Source organism: Syngnathoides biaculeatus, chromosome 20 (genome assembly GCF_019802595.1).
Source record: "Syngnathoides biaculeatus isolate LvHL_M chromosome 20, ASM1980259v1, whole genome shotgun sequence".
Taxonomy (NCBI): domain Eukaryota; kingdom Metazoa; phylum Chordata; class Actinopteri; order Syngnathiformes; family Syngnathidae; genus Syngnathoides; species Syngnathoides biaculeatus.
The window spans coordinates 8,505,665-8,520,545 of NC_084659.1; the positions used below are offsets into that span (position 1 = coordinate 8,505,665).

A 14,881-nucleotide genomic window follows, 5' to 3' on the forward strand; every position below is an offset into this window, starting at 1 on the left:
CCCTTCATTTTTAGTTGACTCAGATGGACACGCCGACTGACGACCCGAAGGAGGCGGCGGAACCTCAGCCCCCCTGCCGATGCGTCAAGGTAGGCTGACCGCATTTCAAACAAAAGTTATCATCAATGCAATCAAATTGTCTTCCTGTGTCTTTTCTCAGGGACAGAAAGGAGACAGGGTGAGTTTGAATCCGTCGTCGTGTACTTCAACAATAATTGCACGGAATATAATCCACAATGGACGTCACTCTTTCAGGGCCACGGTTCGGACGGAGGGCTGGTAAGTTTGAGTCCAATATTTTATTTTGAGCCATTTTTTTTTAAACAATTGCCGTTTGTGCAGCGATTCCGACAAACTCCCGGACAGTACGATCCCTTCACTTCTTCCAAAGGAGAGAAGGGCGAAAAGGTAAAAAAAAAAAACATGCACACGTTCAGCGGCCAAACGAGATCCGGATGGATTTAGCCGTAACTGTGTTGGGCCACGTCGTTGTGTTGACGCGTTGGCCATTTTGCTTTACTTTGACAGGGACCTCCCGGAACAGACGGTGTTCCCGGACTGCCCGGCCGCCCCGGGAGAACGGGACCGCCGGGTTCCGCTGGCCAGCGGGTCGGTTAATCCCGAAGAGCAGCAACGTAGATTGTATTAACGAGTGTTGCGGGTTTGTATGCGTGACGTCTCCTTTATTTTTCAGGGCGTGCCAGGCGTGGCGGGCGAAACGGTAAAACCGAAATGAGGACAATGAGACGTGTTTATTTCAATCACGACGACTAATTATGTGACGACAGGGTCCTCAAGGCGTTCCCGGTCCCAAAGGCCAGCGAGGGGAGAGAGTACGGTTTCGGATTGCTTTCATGGACATCTGGAAAGATGATGATAAGGAAATAACAACAACGTGTATTCCGTGTGTGCTCGCAGGGAGAACCCGGTTATGTGATAGCAGCCCCGGATGCGAACGTCATCCCCGGGAAAAAAGGAGAACCGGGATCCTTGGTGAGTCCCTGGCTCAGAGGTTTTGGGGGTTTTCCCCCAAACGACGCATGAAATAATGATCACGTCTCCAGGGGCCTCCTGGAGATGTCGGGGTCCCGGGTCTGCCCGGCCCACCGGGACCACCGGGAATCTCGGTCAAGGTAATGAAACGATGACACGTCCTCACTGGATGTTTTCTACGTCCTTATTCATCCCGTCTTGTGGTTTTATTTGAAGGGCGATCGCGGAGAGCCTGGAGAAAAAGTACGTAACAATTCTGCCGTTCCTCTCGCGGGACGCGTTTAACATTTGTCCATCTCGGAAGGGCTTACGTGGGAAGCCGGGGTCGAAGGGGGACACCGGAGCAGATGGGAGTATTGTAAGTGCAGGTAGAATTGGGATTACATTTAAAAAAATATGTATATATAGCATATATAAATATCTTTTTATGGCGCCCACAACCATCAAGGGAATCGCAGGCCTGCCTGGACCAATCGGCGTACCCGGCGTCAAAGGAGAGAAGGTGACTGCATCGATAAAATGATCTTCCCGATCGTCCTCTCAAAATGTCTTTGTAATTAAAAAAAAAAAAAAAAAAATGAAAAAAATCCCTCGCTCAAGGAAGACTCTTGCAGGGTGAAAGCGGACTGGGCTTCCACGGCACTCAAGGACTTCGCGGAGAGCCGGGAGAGAAGGTAAGCCGAGATTTGGTACCTCGTGTCTGCACTTATTATTGTTATTATTATTTTTATTTTAACAGGGAAACGTGGGCGTAGCGGGACCGGTCGGCCCGAAGGGTGAACTTGGAGAACAAGGCGCCCAAGGAGCCATCGGGCCTCGGGTCTGTATGTCTCCATCGACGGCCTCCTTTCATGTTTTACCCACAATAGCGGTGAATGCCAACCAGATTAATTCAATAATTAACCACGGAAGAATTCATTTGTGGCTTTTTTTTTTTTTTTTTTTTTGTGCAGGGGAAAAAGGGATTCAAAGGCGAGCAAGGGGACAAGGTGAGTCCCGACGATGGGAAAAAAACCAAAGTCCTAATCAGTGTTGCCGAGGCAACGTGTCTCAAATGAGCAAACTTTTTTTTTTTTTTTTTTTTTTTTTTTTTTTTAGGGGCAACAAGGAGAAAGGGGACCCGCCGGGCCACAAGGACCAACGGTGAGCGTGATTTGTTTTGTTGCTTCTGCAGACAAATTGCAATTTCCATCTGACTGAAAAGGCCGAGACACGACGGAAACAATTGGAGCGGAAAGTCGTGGCGGACGTTATTGTCACAGCCGTGGACGCCGTCGCTTAAATGAGATGCCGGCGATTGCGCGCGAGGTGTCGGCCAAATCCTCAAAGCTTCAATGGACGCCCGTATTTTGTCCCGCGTCACCGATTTTAATAATTTCACCTCACTCACCTCAACACCCCCCCCCGCCACAAAGATGCTATCTGCCCGTTTGTTTCGACGCGCTCTTTATTTAAAGCTTATTGAAAAAGCGCAGATAAGCAATTGCGTCAGATGAATTGATTTAAACGTGCTTCGCAAAGGTCCAACATTGCTCCTTTTTTTTTTTTTTCCATTTTGTTTTGGGTAAAAAGAAATCAACCCTTGAATTGTGCGACTTCTTGCAGGGACCGACGGGACCAATCGGCTTAAAGGGAGACGAAGGTCCGAGAGGAGCCCCCGGAGACGCTGCCAAGGGTGTAAGCAATTTTTTTCATTTTGGGTGGTGGGGGGGCTGCTCATTAGTCCAGTATCAATGCTATATATTGCTATAATATTTATTTATTTTTTTACATCCCTTTATAACAGGTTATCGGTCCGGCAGGCAAAAAGGGCGTCCGGGTGAGTACTTCGCCGCTATCAAGGCGAAAGCCATCAGTCGACCGGGAAGTGATTATTATTTTGGAAAAATTGTTTTTCCGACAGCACAAGCAAGGAGACAATCTTGTCTTTATTGACTTTTATTACAAAAAGAAAAAAAAAAGAGAGGAAAAGGTACAAGTCTTGCGATCAGAAAGTGAGAGAGACAAAACAAGACAGTTGTTTATGTCCATGAAGGCGGTAGGAACAACATCACGTGCAGCCTGACCGGGAGAACTAGAACCCACAACAAGTTGAAGGCAGAACTAATATTCGGTGTAGAGATGTAAAACATAAGTCAGCCAACGCGCTCTTTCCTCTCCTCTGGGCCCGCCAATCAAACACAATTAAGAGTTTCTCTCATTAGCTTTTTTTTGCACTTGCACTGAATGACTCAGCGAGCGCGACCCTCTCCGGAGCCGCTCGCCGACTCATGCGTCACGTTTGCCGTCCCCGCAGGGAGACGGCGGTCCGACCGGTCCCGCCGGCCCTCCCGGGACGAAGGGCGTGCGAGGAGACAAAGGAGAAAAGGTCGGATAAGTTAAAAAGTACAAAAATGGACACGCTGGGAGCGCTCAGATGGAGTTGAATTGCTTGCGTGTGTTCAGGGAAGTCCGGGTTTTGGGATTCCGGGACAGGGGGGACCAAAGGGAGAAAACGGCGAGCGGGTGAGTCTCGAAATCCTGAATCTAAATCATCCACCAAATTTATACGTATTCATCTTTTGCTGTCATCCCCAGGGAAATGTCGGTTTATCCGGAAAACCGGGACCAAGGGTAACGGAAAAATGGCAACTGCAAAGCTGCGTGCGCTACATCGGAATCATAATCCAAATCGTTTGGATTTCGCAGGGCCAGGACGGCACCAAAGGCGACAAGGGCGACGCGGGCTCACCCGGAAATCCTGGAGAAGCGGGATTAAGAGGTAAAGATGTAAGTAAAGCCGCTTGAGGTTGCCGCAGTCCCCGTACAAGCCCAGCGCCCCCCCCACAACATCCAAATCCAGCACGTCTCTGTCTTCCTTCTTCAACTGCAACGTGACGAGTGTCGACCTCGTGTGCAGGGCGAAGTCGGGCCGAAAGGAGAACCAGGGCTCAAGGTGCCGCCGCGGCCGGCCTGGCGACATTGCGACGCGCTGTCTTGCCGTGTTCAGCGAGTTCTTTTGTCTTTCGCAGGGGGAGCCAGGCTCGCAGGGAGCATCTGGCCAGCAAGGGATACGGGTACGATATTTTACATCCGTCTCTGCTGCAATATGATGCGAATATGAATGTTGCAGTCAAAAAAAATGCTATTATTGTTTGCTCAGGGCCCGCTAGGACTGCCGGGCCAACCCGGGGAGAAAGGAGATCTCGGGACCAGTGGCCTGACTGTAAGATCTTCTGCAGTTCAAATCGGAAAGCCTTTTCTCATTGTCGGTGATTATTTGAAATGATTTTTTTTTTTTTGTTTGTTTGTTTGGGTCCTCGCAGGGGCGTGACGGAGAAAAAGGCGACAAAGGCGAACCGGTGCGTGCGCTCGCATTCACGCCGCGGCCTCCCTTGGCTTTGTCGCCACGATTGCTATTCCGATATCTTTTGTCTTTGCCTCCATTGTGCGACCGCGCCTTCTATTTCCGACGGCCTTTCCATGCGATTGAACGCTTTTTATTTTTTCCTCTCCTCTGCGTCTTCTGTCGTCACCGAAGGGAAAACCTGGACCTCCGGGAACGCAAGTAAACAAACCTTTCATATGTGACAGCTTCTCATCAGTCCACTCATGTTTAACCGGCCCGTTTATTGCGGCAGCGCTCGTAAAAGTCGAGACAATAACGCAACCGACGGCAAATGAACACACTCAATCCATTTTTTTTTTTTTTTTTTTTTTTTTTTTTGCCAGGCAGCAGGAGACAATATCTTCACCAGAGTGATCAAGGTGGCTTTATCAATATCACATTGTATTTTATTTTCCCCAAGGGGATTTTTCCGGTCGCCTGTGCAACCACTGAACTTGTTTCTTTCAGGGCGAGCCCGGTGAGCCGGGTTCAAGAGGAGAAAGCGGCCTTCCCGGACCGAGAGTGAGCCCACTCCCAGCGCTCTTCAGGGGCTCGAGTGAAAATGAGTACGCTCGCCTTCTGACTTCAAATCTTCCATCCTTTCACAGGGTCCTGAGGGTAAACCCGGACTACCAGGATCCTCTCCGGTCGGTGTAAAACTTTCTTAAAACTGGATTGTTCTATGTTTAACTGCCGTTTGCGCTCATGCGTGATTTTGTGTCCAGCCTGGTTCCGGAGAAAACGGGCTCAACTGTACGCCAGGAGAACCCGGCCTAAAGGTTGCGTAAACGTCTTATTCACACACACACACCACACACACACACACACACACACACCACACACACACACACACGCATCCACTTTTCTACCCACTTTAGTCATTTGTGTTGGAGGTGCAGGGGGAGCAGGGACCAAAGGGAGAGGCTGGCTCAGTAAGTGAACCCCACCACCACAACCCCCCCCCCCCCCCCCCAAAAAAAAAAAAAAAAAAAAAAAAACAGAAGAAAAGATTTTGGAGGAATGCTTCGTGTTTGTGCTTTTAATAGAAAGGCGAGAGAGGCGAGCAAGGTCGGATGGGGATCGCCGGCATGCCGGGATTGCCGGGGGCGCCGGTGAAGCCATTATAATAATCCTAGATTTGTCCCCCGGGAATATTGTTTGCGCTCAAACATCCTTCTCTCTGCTTTCCAGGGGCGGGCCGGCGTCGACGGCAAGCGTGGACTCGCGGGCAAAGACGTGAGGAACACGAAGGACGTGCCGGCGCTTGGTTGGTTGTGCCAGCTCGGTTTGATTTGTTTCTTTTTCGCAGGGAGACGGAGGACAAAAAGGCGAAGAAGGCCAAAAGGTCCTAAAATAGATCACAAACAATTTAATTTTGTTGTTCTTGTTGTGTGGTAATTCAAATCTTTTCTCTCATTGCAGGGAGAGAAAGGAGACACGGGGGCAAACGTAAGAGTTTGAAAGTTAAAGATGGAAATGGAGAAAAAAGAAAAAATGGATGCCGTTTGTCGCGTTTCAGGGTAAAGATGGCAGCAAGGGAGAAGCGGGACCTCCGGGTTTGCCCGGCAAGCAGGTCCTCGTCACCGCGGAGGTAAAAAAATAAAATAAAATCACCGCCCGCCGCTTTTTGCAGCGACTTGAGGGTGTTCGTTGACAGGGCGCCACCATCGACGAAATCCGCCGAGCCTTCCCCGTGCCCATGGGACCTCCAGGAGCGACTGTGAGTCTCCCGCTTGGTGCCCGTTCTACCTTCCAATATCGCCCTCCTCTTGTCTCTTACGTGTTTGTGTGTGTTCAGGGCTCTCCGGGAATGAAGGTAACGTGGAAAATGAGGCTTTATTTCAAAGAGTAAATCGATACGGAAGCTAATTTGCGAGCTGGAATTTCGTCTTCAGGGAGACAAAGGAGACGTTGGCGTGAAAGGGGAAAAGGTAGCGTCGGTCGCGGTCTGGTGGAGATTTAATGCGAGTGCACGAGTGCTCATTGACGAAGCCTTTTCCTTCCGCAGGGTGACGCTGGAGCCGCTGGGAAATCACTGCAGATGAAGGTAAATTCCATTTTGTGTTCTTGCCGGTTGTACGGCGACGTGATTGCGCTTTTCTTCTTCTTCAGGACATCGAAGCCATGTTTGAAACTTACGGCATCAAGGTGCGTCCGCGGCCCGGACCGCAGATTCTTCTTCTTGGTCTTTGCCGGGCCCAATATGTGTTTTTCTTGTTTCGCAGCTGCCCCTGTTGAAGGTTTTGATCGACAGGCTGCTGCAGGGCGGCATCGAGGAACTCCTTCACGTGCTCGCGGGCGCCAAGAAAATCCCGCAAAACGCAGACTCGGGAAATGAAGGCACACGAACGTCCAACGCCATAACCCAATACACGGTACGTGCACTCAGCTTGCGGCGTTCCTGTACCGCGGCAGCGGTTCTTTACATCCGCTGGCGTCATCTCCGCAGAGCGCGCTCAAGCTCGAAGTGGCCCCTCAGCCGCGAGCGGACGCCACCGAGGATTTGGAGTTGGATCGACCGACCCGGCCCGTGAGCGACTGTCCGCCCAACGGACGCAAAGTGCACAAACGTGCGCTCACAGTATTTTCCTCCACTTGAAGGACTTTTGGAATGAAACTACAGAGGGTCCAACGTTACGGACACCGCAGGAAAAGAAGCTTGAGGGGACGTCCAAGGAGAAGAAAGTCAATGGAACAACGTTGGACGGAACCAATACGACTCAAGTCAGCAACCTGACTCAAATCAGCAATCTGACTCGAATCGACTCAGCTGTTAGTTCCACTTCAAACCAGGTACGTTGTTCAACAACTGCGAGTTTTTGTTGCAGTATTTTAAGCGTCCATTTGTGTCGTCAGACAATTTACGCCCGTCCGGGCGACGTCGTCCGGCCGGCCGCGCTTTCTCAAGGGAGGAAAAGCGCAGGACAAAAGAAGCACAACAGGGAACGCGGGAAGGTAAATGTCAGAAGTACGCGCGCCAGTTGAAAATTCCGGATGATTGACGACTGAACTTCTCGTGTGCACGTCGAGCAGGGCAGAGGAAATAAAGGCCGGCACGCCAGGGAGACGCATCGGCTGGTAAATGAAACCGAGTATGCTCGCGTCACACTCACAAAAAAAAAAGTATACTCCCCACAATTCCCGTTGTTTAAGTTTAAGTTGCATAAATAAAAAAAAAAAAAATCCCCATCTTTTACTTTTTTTAACCTTGTCAGACTTCATCCATTTTCAATACTTCTTTTCACACACAAAAAAAGTCGAATCTTGGCAAAGGCAACGTCATGAAATTAGAAAACAGACATTTGGACAAATGTCCTCTCTCACTGTCGCTTGTCACCTCCCCAAATGTCCAACGGCGATATCGCAGACGAGCGAGCGGCCAGAGGAGGAGGATGATGAGGAGCAGCACGAGGAGACCCGAGATCACCAGCGAGAGGTAGGCGGCCTCATTCGGAGCTGAGTGACGGCGGGGTGGCACGCGGACGCCTTCTCGTTAACGAGCCCGTCGGGCGCCGCTTTAATGGCGTCGGCCCCGAGGAGCGGCGGATTAATTGCACACCTACGTCCTAAATCATTCTCGGGCAGTCCTCGCAGCCCGCAGACTTAAATCGACTTCACTTTTTAATGATATGATGAATGATGATCGGTGTCTCGCTACAATGAGCAAGCCAAGGTTTTGCTTTTTGTAACTTTATTTTTGTTTTGTTTGATGCCACAAACAGGACGAGGTGTCGCCGCCGTCCCCCCCCATCGTCACGCGGGAAACGGATGAGGTGCACTCCCGATTCGGATTGAGTCAAACCCCGCGCGTACGCGTCGCATGCACGCCGTCGCACGTCTCGGGACGCAGAAAGCTCCAAAAAATTTTCACCAGTGCAACAATTCCCGTCGTTTTAACCTCCGGAATGCTTGAAAGCATGAAACCCCCCCGCAGCATGACGGAACGCTTGCCTGATCGGGAGTGAGCGCGCTTTAATGCGACAACTGCACAAATATATATCTATTTTTTCTCTCTCTCTCTTTCTCTTTATCTTTGAAACAGGACATCTCTTAATCACTGAGCGAGCGAGCGAGCAAGCGTTGTTCACGGTTCTTAAGGGAACACGGCAACAAGAGTGAAAATGCAAATAAGGCGGAGAGGAGAGCCTTGGACGTCACGGCCTGCAACTTATTTATAAAGATAAACCTCAAATAAATGAAAAAAAGAACGTCACTCCTTCTTACTTTTTTGGTGTACTTTTTAATTTATTGAAACATGGATGTCACTTTTGTAAATTACTCCTCGATTGTCACTGGTGAAAATTTTCAATATGAAAAATAGAACCGTAAAAGCCTCCTGCTTCTTTTCTTCTTATCGTTATCGGGTTAGACGTGTGCTCACCAACGTTTGGGGTGGGGTGGTGGTGGTGGTGGGGGCGCTCGGCAGGTACCTCCAGTCGGTAGCGAGTGGAACCGGCCCGACTCAAAGGTAAGGTTTTTGGAATCAGCCAGGTGGTGGCGCTGGCGTACGCGTGCGTGGATGGAAACTGATCCGAGTTTCCATCAATCCCGACTTTAGAGGGGGGACGCCGGAGGGGGACTCCGGCGACGGGTCCAGAGGGCGTCGTCGAGTGCACAAGGAGAGGGTGACGACGACGACGACGATGATGATGGGGAGTGGAGTGGCGACTGGGAGTTGAGGAGGAGGAGGGCTGAAATGGAGAGAGCGGGCGAGGAAGGAGATGGCCGCCGTCACCCGTGCGCCCATGCTGACCTTTTGCCCCTCAAGGTATTGGCAGCCGCACGTGCTCAGATGCTGCGTTCTCCGAAACCCGCTCAATTGTTCTTGTCTTTCTTTTTCAAGGGACAACCAGGAGAGGATGGAAGGCGGGGGCCCAAGGTAAAGAAACTTCAAACTTTTGTGGCGACAAAACTTAATAATTCAACACGATTCGGCTCCGATCTGGCGTGCTTTTGACATCTACACGGCGGGTTTGTTATATAATATGGTTGGGTTGCACGGGACGTCCCCCTTGTTCATCCGGGTACTTGACCGCCATTGTTGCAGTCAGCTGTCCATCGTCATCACGCCAGATTTTTGTGATGTGGAAATCGCGGAAACAGAGACATTGGGAAGCGATTTTTCTGTGTTCCAAAGGTTGGATTGCCTGAAGTAGAAGATGCAATGACGTTATCGAAAAAAACGGCGAGAAAAGTGGCTCGCAAATATACGACACAGCTGAACGGAACTCGAGTAACACAAGGTTATTTGAAAGTCTGTTCTGATCATTTTGTAAGCGGTACGATTTCTAGTGTCCGGATATTCTACTTCAGGGAAGTCAGATCCTTTGAAAGTACGTCGTTTTGGACAGAATACGGATCGATATCTTCACAGAGTTTAATCTTCTGTACATATCTAGTTTTGGCGACATTGAGTGGATTAAAGTAGGCAGAAAACATCCGCCGCTCGCCGCTTACACATGACTCTGTGGACGTTGCCATGGAGATGTCTGCAACGCCTTGCTAGCTAGCTAATGGCGGCGATAATCACGTGATTGCAACCCAAGCGTTGCAAAGTAAGACATCATCCTTGGAAGAATGTACAGTATATCGTTTTGGGATGTCAACTTTGTGTGTCCAAATATGCTTTATCCTCAGTTTCATATTTTTGTCCCAAATACATATGGTCAGGCCCAAAGTCATCTGTTACGTATAAAAATGAGCGTCCCAGCTCCGCCCCAGCCGTGTGGGATTATATCGCCTCAAGATGTTTATTTTAAGGGACCAACAAAAAATTCAATTCATCCTCGCAGTGACAAATGTTGTTGAGCATCCCTAAAAGTTGCACACAAAGTCGCGCGCAAGCGTCCCCAAACGCGTCGTCGACGCCCCTCGCCCACGTTGGCCGCGTTGCGTCAGAGCCGGGGGGAACCGCTGGGCTGCCGTCCGGCCTTCCCGCTCGTTTGATGCCGGCTCGATTTAATGAAGCGCTCGCATGAATAATTCCCCTTGTTGAAGAGCGGCGACGAGTGCGTCCGCTCCCTTCGCGTTGGCCAATTTGAACGACGTCAAGGTGCTGTTTGACTTTCCCGTGCTCGGCTTTCTGCCCGCAGGGGGACGTCGGAGAGAAAGGACAAAAGGTGCGCTCGACACGCTCGTACGGACGCCGTTGACGATTCTATCCGCCCGGCACGATTGTCATTGAAGCGCTGTGCGCAGGGAGAGCCGGGCACCGGCCACCGAGGGCCCGAGGGTCAAGCCGGGCCGCCCGGCAACAAGGTGACAAGCCTCGTTGGGAGGAATGGGGGGATTTTTTTATTTTATTTTTTTACAACATAATCACTTCCACGCTGATTGAATTTGAGTCTCATCTCTATTTTAGTTTTTAATTAGCTGAGGGACTTTGCACATAATTGGAAAGTTGTTATTCTCACGCATTTGGCACCTGAATCATAACCTGTTATGGAAAAACAAGCGTCTGCGTTCCAAGATAAAAGCGAGTTGCTTTTCATCAACTCAGGGCGAACCGGGAGAGGCGGGGCCGCCGGGCGCGCAGGGAATCCAAGGAATCCACGGGAGCCCGGGCGCGGGGGGGTCCCCGGGCGTCAGGGGACCCCGGGGGGACCCCGGCCGGCCCGGCCGAGAGGTAGGACGGCAAGTCGTGTCCCCCCCCCCCCCCCCACCTTTGAAAACGATGCACGAGGTGTTCGCTGTGCGTTTGTGTCGATGCAGGGCGACCGAGGGAAAAGGGGCAAAAATGGAACACCGGGAGGTGCGGGACCCCCGGGGGCGCCGGGACCTGACGTAAGCGCGTCTACGTTTTATGCCCGTTAGGAGCTTAGATTTACACCTTCCGACTTTAATTTGCAACAACCGAGAGAGCCGAGGGTGACTTTTCCAGTTCCCCCGAAAGCCTTTCGGAGCAAAGTGTCGAAGCGTGACTTCCGGCGGACTTCTGATGACGTGATTCTTTTGTGATCCAGGGATCGCCCGGCGGGCCCGGACCAAAAGGCCAAAAGGTAACTCGGTTTCGACGAGGAAGACGTCAACAGCAATCGCTAAAATGCGGGTGTCCGCCCTAGGGTGAGAGCGTCCCGGGAGAGCCGGGCCCTCGGGGGTTGAACGGGTTCCCTGGAAAAACGGTGATTTGGTTTCTCATTTCGTGACTCAACGTCGCCGTCACCGACGATGAGTCGCTGCCGACGTCGCTCACGACTTCAATTGCAGGGCGAGAAAGGGGCCCCGGGTGCGGCGGGAAGCCCGGGACTTGCCGTGAGCGCCTCTTTTTCTTTCTTTTTTTTCCCAGGCTTCTCATTTGCTTGCTTTCCACGAATGTGAAACTTTGAAAATAATCGACACCCTCCGTCGTTTTTAGGGCTCCAAAGGTTTACGTGGCTATAAAGGCGCAAAGGTAAAGGTTCACACATACAATGTTCTCACTGGCATCATCGTGACGTTTGTTTATGATTATTTTCTGTGTGTAACAACACCAGGGTGAACGTGGGTTGCAAGGACTCCGAGGAGAACGGGTATTTTTTTTTTTGGACATTTGCCAGCTATCGGGCAAACAAACGTTTTGTACGCATACCGTTTGTATTCCTCTCTGCAGGGGAGTGACCTTCAAATTCACGGGCCTCGTGGATTTAAGGGCGCCAAAGGCGACGCGGTGAGCGCCCCCTACCGGTTTCCCAGCACCGGACAAATGGCTGAGATGTTCTCTGTTGGGTTTGTTTCAGGGTGAGCGAGGCTCTCCCGGATTTGAAGGCGATAAAGGGGAGAAGGGCGAAGACGGCCCACCTGGTGTTAAGGTACGATGAACCTGATGTTCTCCTACGCCCTAAAATGAGTTGTTTTTTTTTTTTTTTTTTCAGGGCGTCAAGGGTGATGCGGGTACCAAAGGCGCCTTGGGACGCTTTGGCATTCGAGGACCGGGCGGTCAGAAGGTTTGTTGACTCTCCCGTGATGTCACGGTGTTTTGAACGTGATTTCAAATCGTAAAACTGTCTTTCTCCAGGGAGATCCGGGCGAACCGGGCGACCTTGGAGTCATGGTAAAAAAAATTTTTAAAAGAAAACCGACTGAACGCAAACCAAATTACATGTCAGCCTCTGCGCATGATGTCATTTTTTTTCTTAAGGGTCATCCCGGAAGTGACGGGGTGAACGGCACCAAGGGCGACAAAGGAGACCTGGGACTGCAAGGCCAGAAGGGCAGTCAGGTACCTGCGAGACGACGTGCTTGCGATCGTCTCTTCATATCTCGACCGTTTAGCATCTTGTTGTTTTGACGCTTGCAGGGGGATTCGGGAGGGACGGGCTCGCCGGGGGAGAAGGGAGCCAAGGGAGAGAAGGGCTTCCGGGGCACTCCGGGACGCTTTGGCAGTCCCGGGCTCGACGGCGAAAAGGTTTGTCGTGGAGTCCCCCACTCATCAGTGCTGCTCTTCTTCCTCTTTTCCTCTCGGCTTGTCCCGTTAGGGGTTGCCACAGCGTGTGATCTTTTCCAGTGCATCTTCCTCTCTCACCTCAACTGTCCTCATGTCCTCCCTCACAACATCCATCAACCTTTTCTTTGGTCTTCGTCTCGCTCTTTTTTGGTCTTCTACCAGTACACTCACTATCTCTCTCTCTCTTTCTCTCTCTCTGAACATGTCCAAACCATCCAAGTCTGCTCTCTCAAACCTCGTCTCCAAAACATCCAACTTTGGCTGTCCCTCTGATGAGCTCATTTCTAATCCTATCCAACCTGCTCACTCCGAGCGAGAACCTCAACATCTTCATTTCTGCCACCTCCAGTTCTGCTTCCTGTTGTCTCTTCAGTGCCACCATCTCTAATACGAACATCATGGCCGGCCTCACCACTGTTTTATAGACTAGCGGATACTCTTGTCACATAGAACACCAGACACCTTCCGCCAACTGTTCCACGCCGCTTGGACCCGTTTCTTCACTTCCTTACCACACACTCACCATTGCTCTGTGTTGTTGACCCCGAGTATTCGAAGTCGTCCACCCTCGCTATCTCTTCTCCCTGGAGCTTCACTCTTCGTCCTCCGCCCCTCTTATTCACGAACATATTTTCGGTTTTACTTCGGCTCATCAGTGCTCCGAGAGAACTTTTCAAATGGCTTTTCAACAGGGGGACGGCGGCTCACCCGGCGCCCTCGGCGTACCGGGCTTGAACGGACTCACCGGACGGAAAGTGAGAATTGACGTTTTTAACTCAGCATCCATTCAACAGAGCGCTCACAAACAATGCAAAACACCAGATCTGAGCAAACCCTTGAAGTGACGGATGTTTACAAACAAACTTTGCATCAGGGCGACAAAGGCAACTCCGGCGTGAACGGCATCGACGGTGACTCGGGAGGAAAAGGGGAAAAGGTTTGCACGCTACATAAATGTGATGACAGCAACATTAATACGGCAATTAGGGGAGTAGAAGTTAACATGGAAATTATCAGAATGAAAGTTCGAAGTTAGCGTTTTCTGGCCTGTAGGGTGCAGCCGGTTTCCCAGGCTTCCCCGGATTCAAGGGGTCAGCGGGAAGAGCTGGAAAGGATGGAGGCCGAGGACCGCCTGGGGGCCCGGGATCCCGGGGCGACCCAGGAGCCAAGGTACAACAAGGGGATGAAAACATTTGTTTTTCTGCATAATACCACTTAATCATTGTATTTACATACTTGTGTCAAAAGAATCTAATAACAAAAGTTAAGTTTGGGTGTCAAAAGTAGTCCAACAGTCGTCAATTAGCTGCTTCCAGCTACAGTGAGGACGCCCACGGTGTGTCTGAACTCCTCTAATAAGAAGAAAAATTGCCACAATGGCCATAATTGGGCGTGTCACGCTGGGTAAGAGACGTCTTCAGCCTGCGTGTGCTTCCAAATAAGGGCGAGCGAGGCCGGAGAGGAAAAGCGCCGCCGTGTCAACGAGGGGCGCCCGGGACCCCCGGACTCAGAGGCCAGACTGTGAGTGCGCGTCACCACTCGTCGACGCACACATAAACACACGAGCATTTGCACGTGCGTGTCCCTGCAGGGTGCGTTGGGAATCGGAGGAGCCAAAGGCGACAAGGGGGAGCCCGGCCTCTCGGTATGTGCCCCCCACCTCCACCATCACCACCACCCACACGTGCGTGTCATACGCACACATCTCTCGACAATGCACAACGATGACGTTCTTGTGTGTGAAGGCTCATGAAGTGAAGGAGCTCGTCGCCCGGGAGGTGAACGACAAGTGCGGTGAGTGCGCACGCACGTAATGGTGTCACGAGTACACGGTGAACTCCCGTCTCATTTGCCGCGGAGCCAAAACGCGCCCACGTGGGTGTGCGCTGTGCGCATGCGCGCGCACGAGCTCGTGCGGCGGCGACGCGGCACCCGTGTGTGCGCGCCCATCTGTTGTGTTCTGTCAGAGGAACACACGCGCCGCAGCACCATTGTAGACGTTCCAACGCGCACATAAACACACACACACAGGACAGTTAAAGGGGACGCGCGACTCGGGGTGATGAAGTGCTGCATCCACTGGCGAAAATTCAACTGCA

The 14,881-nt window shown here is 51.3% G+C and overlaps 1 protein-coding gene across 14 annotated transcripts in view; it reads left to right on the forward strand.

Annotated features, from left to right (window-relative positions):
• col7a1l (collagen type VII alpha 1-like) overlaps nucleotides 1-14,881 on the forward strand; it is a 33,859-nt gene that overhangs the window by 17,566 nt on the left and 1,412 nt on the right. For 6 of the 14 annotated variants that reach the window (XM_061807320.1, XM_061807319.1, XM_061807326.1 and 3 more), the window contains 72 exons: nucleotides 15-89; nucleotides 161-178; nucleotides 256-279; nucleotides 343-408; nucleotides 529-609; nucleotides 695-721; nucleotides 789-833; nucleotides 919-993; nucleotides 1,065-1,133; nucleotides 1,210-1,236; nucleotides 1,298-1,351; nucleotides 1,442-1,495; nucleotides 1,608-1,667; nucleotides 1,733-1,813; nucleotides 1,947-1,982; nucleotides 2,092-2,136; nucleotides 2,599-2,670; nucleotides 2,780-2,812; nucleotides 3,290-3,361; nucleotides 3,439-3,498; nucleotides 3,571-3,606; nucleotides 3,682-3,762; nucleotides 3,836-3,928; nucleotides 4,005-4,049; nucleotides 4,136-4,198; nucleotides 4,299-4,334; nucleotides 4,514-4,540; nucleotides 4,705-4,740; nucleotides 4,829-4,882; nucleotides 4,969-5,007; nucleotides 5,086-5,139; nucleotides 5,239-5,292; nucleotides 5,407-5,472; nucleotides 5,552-5,596; nucleotides 5,670-5,705; nucleotides 5,783-5,809; nucleotides 5,880-5,951; nucleotides 6,018-6,080; nucleotides 6,159-6,176; nucleotides 6,256-6,291; nucleotides 6,369-6,407; nucleotides 6,473-6,508; nucleotides 6,586-6,735; nucleotides 6,810-6,890; nucleotides 6,962-7,153; nucleotides 7,217-7,315; nucleotides 7,394-7,438; nucleotides 7,728-7,796; nucleotides 8,787-8,828; nucleotides 8,919-9,128; nucleotides 9,204-9,239; nucleotides 10,453-10,479; nucleotides 10,559-10,618; nucleotides 10,860-10,985; nucleotides 11,072-11,143; nucleotides 11,323-11,358; nucleotides 11,422-11,481; nucleotides 11,567-11,611; nucleotides 11,715-11,750; nucleotides 11,833-11,868; nucleotides 11,949-12,005; nucleotides 12,076-12,147; nucleotides 12,211-12,282; nucleotides 12,354-12,389; nucleotides 12,477-12,557; nucleotides 12,636-12,743; nucleotides 13,475-13,537; nucleotides 13,657-13,719; nucleotides 13,836-13,952; nucleotides 14,226-14,303; nucleotides 14,374-14,427; nucleotides 14,528-14,576. In XM_061807320.1, the coding sequence (XP_061663304.1) occupies nucleotides 15-89; nucleotides 161-178; nucleotides 256-279; nucleotides 343-408; nucleotides 529-609; nucleotides 695-721; nucleotides 789-833; nucleotides 919-993; nucleotides 1,065-1,133; nucleotides 1,210-1,236; nucleotides 1,298-1,351; nucleotides 1,442-1,495; nucleotides 1,608-1,667; nucleotides 1,733-1,813; nucleotides 1,947-1,982; nucleotides 2,092-2,136; nucleotides 2,599-2,670; nucleotides 2,780-2,812; nucleotides 3,290-3,361; nucleotides 3,439-3,498; nucleotides 3,571-3,606; nucleotides 3,682-3,762; nucleotides 3,836-3,928; nucleotides 4,005-4,049; nucleotides 4,136-4,198; nucleotides 4,299-4,334; nucleotides 4,514-4,540; nucleotides 4,705-4,740; nucleotides 4,829-4,882; nucleotides 4,969-5,007; nucleotides 5,086-5,139; nucleotides 5,239-5,292; nucleotides 5,407-5,472; nucleotides 5,552-5,596; nucleotides 5,670-5,705; nucleotides 5,783-5,809; nucleotides 5,880-5,951; nucleotides 6,018-6,080; nucleotides 6,159-6,176; nucleotides 6,256-6,291; nucleotides 6,369-6,407; nucleotides 6,473-6,508; nucleotides 6,586-6,735; nucleotides 6,810-6,890; nucleotides 6,962-7,153; nucleotides 7,217-7,315; nucleotides 7,394-7,438; nucleotides 7,728-7,796; nucleotides 8,787-8,828; nucleotides 8,919-9,128; nucleotides 9,204-9,239; nucleotides 10,453-10,479; nucleotides 10,559-10,618; nucleotides 10,860-10,985; nucleotides 11,072-11,143; nucleotides 11,323-11,358; nucleotides 11,422-11,481; nucleotides 11,567-11,611; nucleotides 11,715-11,750; nucleotides 11,833-11,868; nucleotides 11,949-12,005; nucleotides 12,076-12,147; nucleotides 12,211-12,282; nucleotides 12,354-12,389; nucleotides 12,477-12,557; nucleotides 12,636-12,743; nucleotides 13,475-13,537; nucleotides 13,657-13,719; nucleotides 13,836-13,952; nucleotides 14,226-14,303; nucleotides 14,374-14,427; nucleotides 14,528-14,576 (4,402 nt within the window). Of the gene's footprint in view, nucleotides 1-14; nucleotides 90-160; nucleotides 179-255; nucleotides 280-342; nucleotides 409-528; nucleotides 610-694; nucleotides 722-788; nucleotides 834-918; nucleotides 994-1,064; nucleotides 1,134-1,209; nucleotides 1,237-1,297; nucleotides 1,352-1,441; nucleotides 1,496-1,607; nucleotides 1,668-1,732; nucleotides 1,814-1,946; nucleotides 1,983-2,091; nucleotides 2,137-2,598; nucleotides 2,671-2,779; nucleotides 2,813-3,289; nucleotides 3,362-3,438; nucleotides 3,499-3,570; nucleotides 3,607-3,681; nucleotides 3,763-3,835; nucleotides 3,929-4,004; nucleotides 4,050-4,135; nucleotides 4,199-4,298; nucleotides 4,335-4,513; nucleotides 4,541-4,704; nucleotides 4,741-4,828; nucleotides 4,883-4,968; nucleotides 5,008-5,085; nucleotides 5,140-5,238; nucleotides 5,293-5,406; nucleotides 5,473-5,551; nucleotides 5,597-5,669; nucleotides 5,706-5,782; nucleotides 5,810-5,879; nucleotides 5,952-6,017; nucleotides 6,081-6,158; nucleotides 6,177-6,255; nucleotides 6,292-6,368; nucleotides 6,408-6,472; nucleotides 6,509-6,585; nucleotides 6,736-6,809; nucleotides 6,891-6,961; nucleotides 7,154-7,216; nucleotides 7,316-7,393; nucleotides 7,439-7,727; nucleotides 7,797-8,786; nucleotides 8,829-8,918; nucleotides 9,129-9,203; nucleotides 9,240-10,452; nucleotides 10,480-10,558; nucleotides 10,619-10,859; nucleotides 10,986-11,071; nucleotides 11,144-11,217; nucleotides 11,359-11,421; nucleotides 11,482-11,566; nucleotides 11,612-11,714; nucleotides 11,751-11,832; nucleotides 11,869-11,948; nucleotides 12,006-12,075; nucleotides 12,148-12,210; nucleotides 12,283-12,353; nucleotides 12,390-12,476; nucleotides 12,558-12,635; nucleotides 12,744-13,474; nucleotides 13,538-13,656; nucleotides 13,720-13,835; nucleotides 13,953-14,225; nucleotides 14,304-14,373; nucleotides 14,428-14,527; nucleotides 14,577-14,881 lie in introns of those variants that run through there. The other 8 variants (XM_061807322.1, XM_061807321.1, XM_061807324.1 and 5 more) reach the window with 8 other exon arrangements.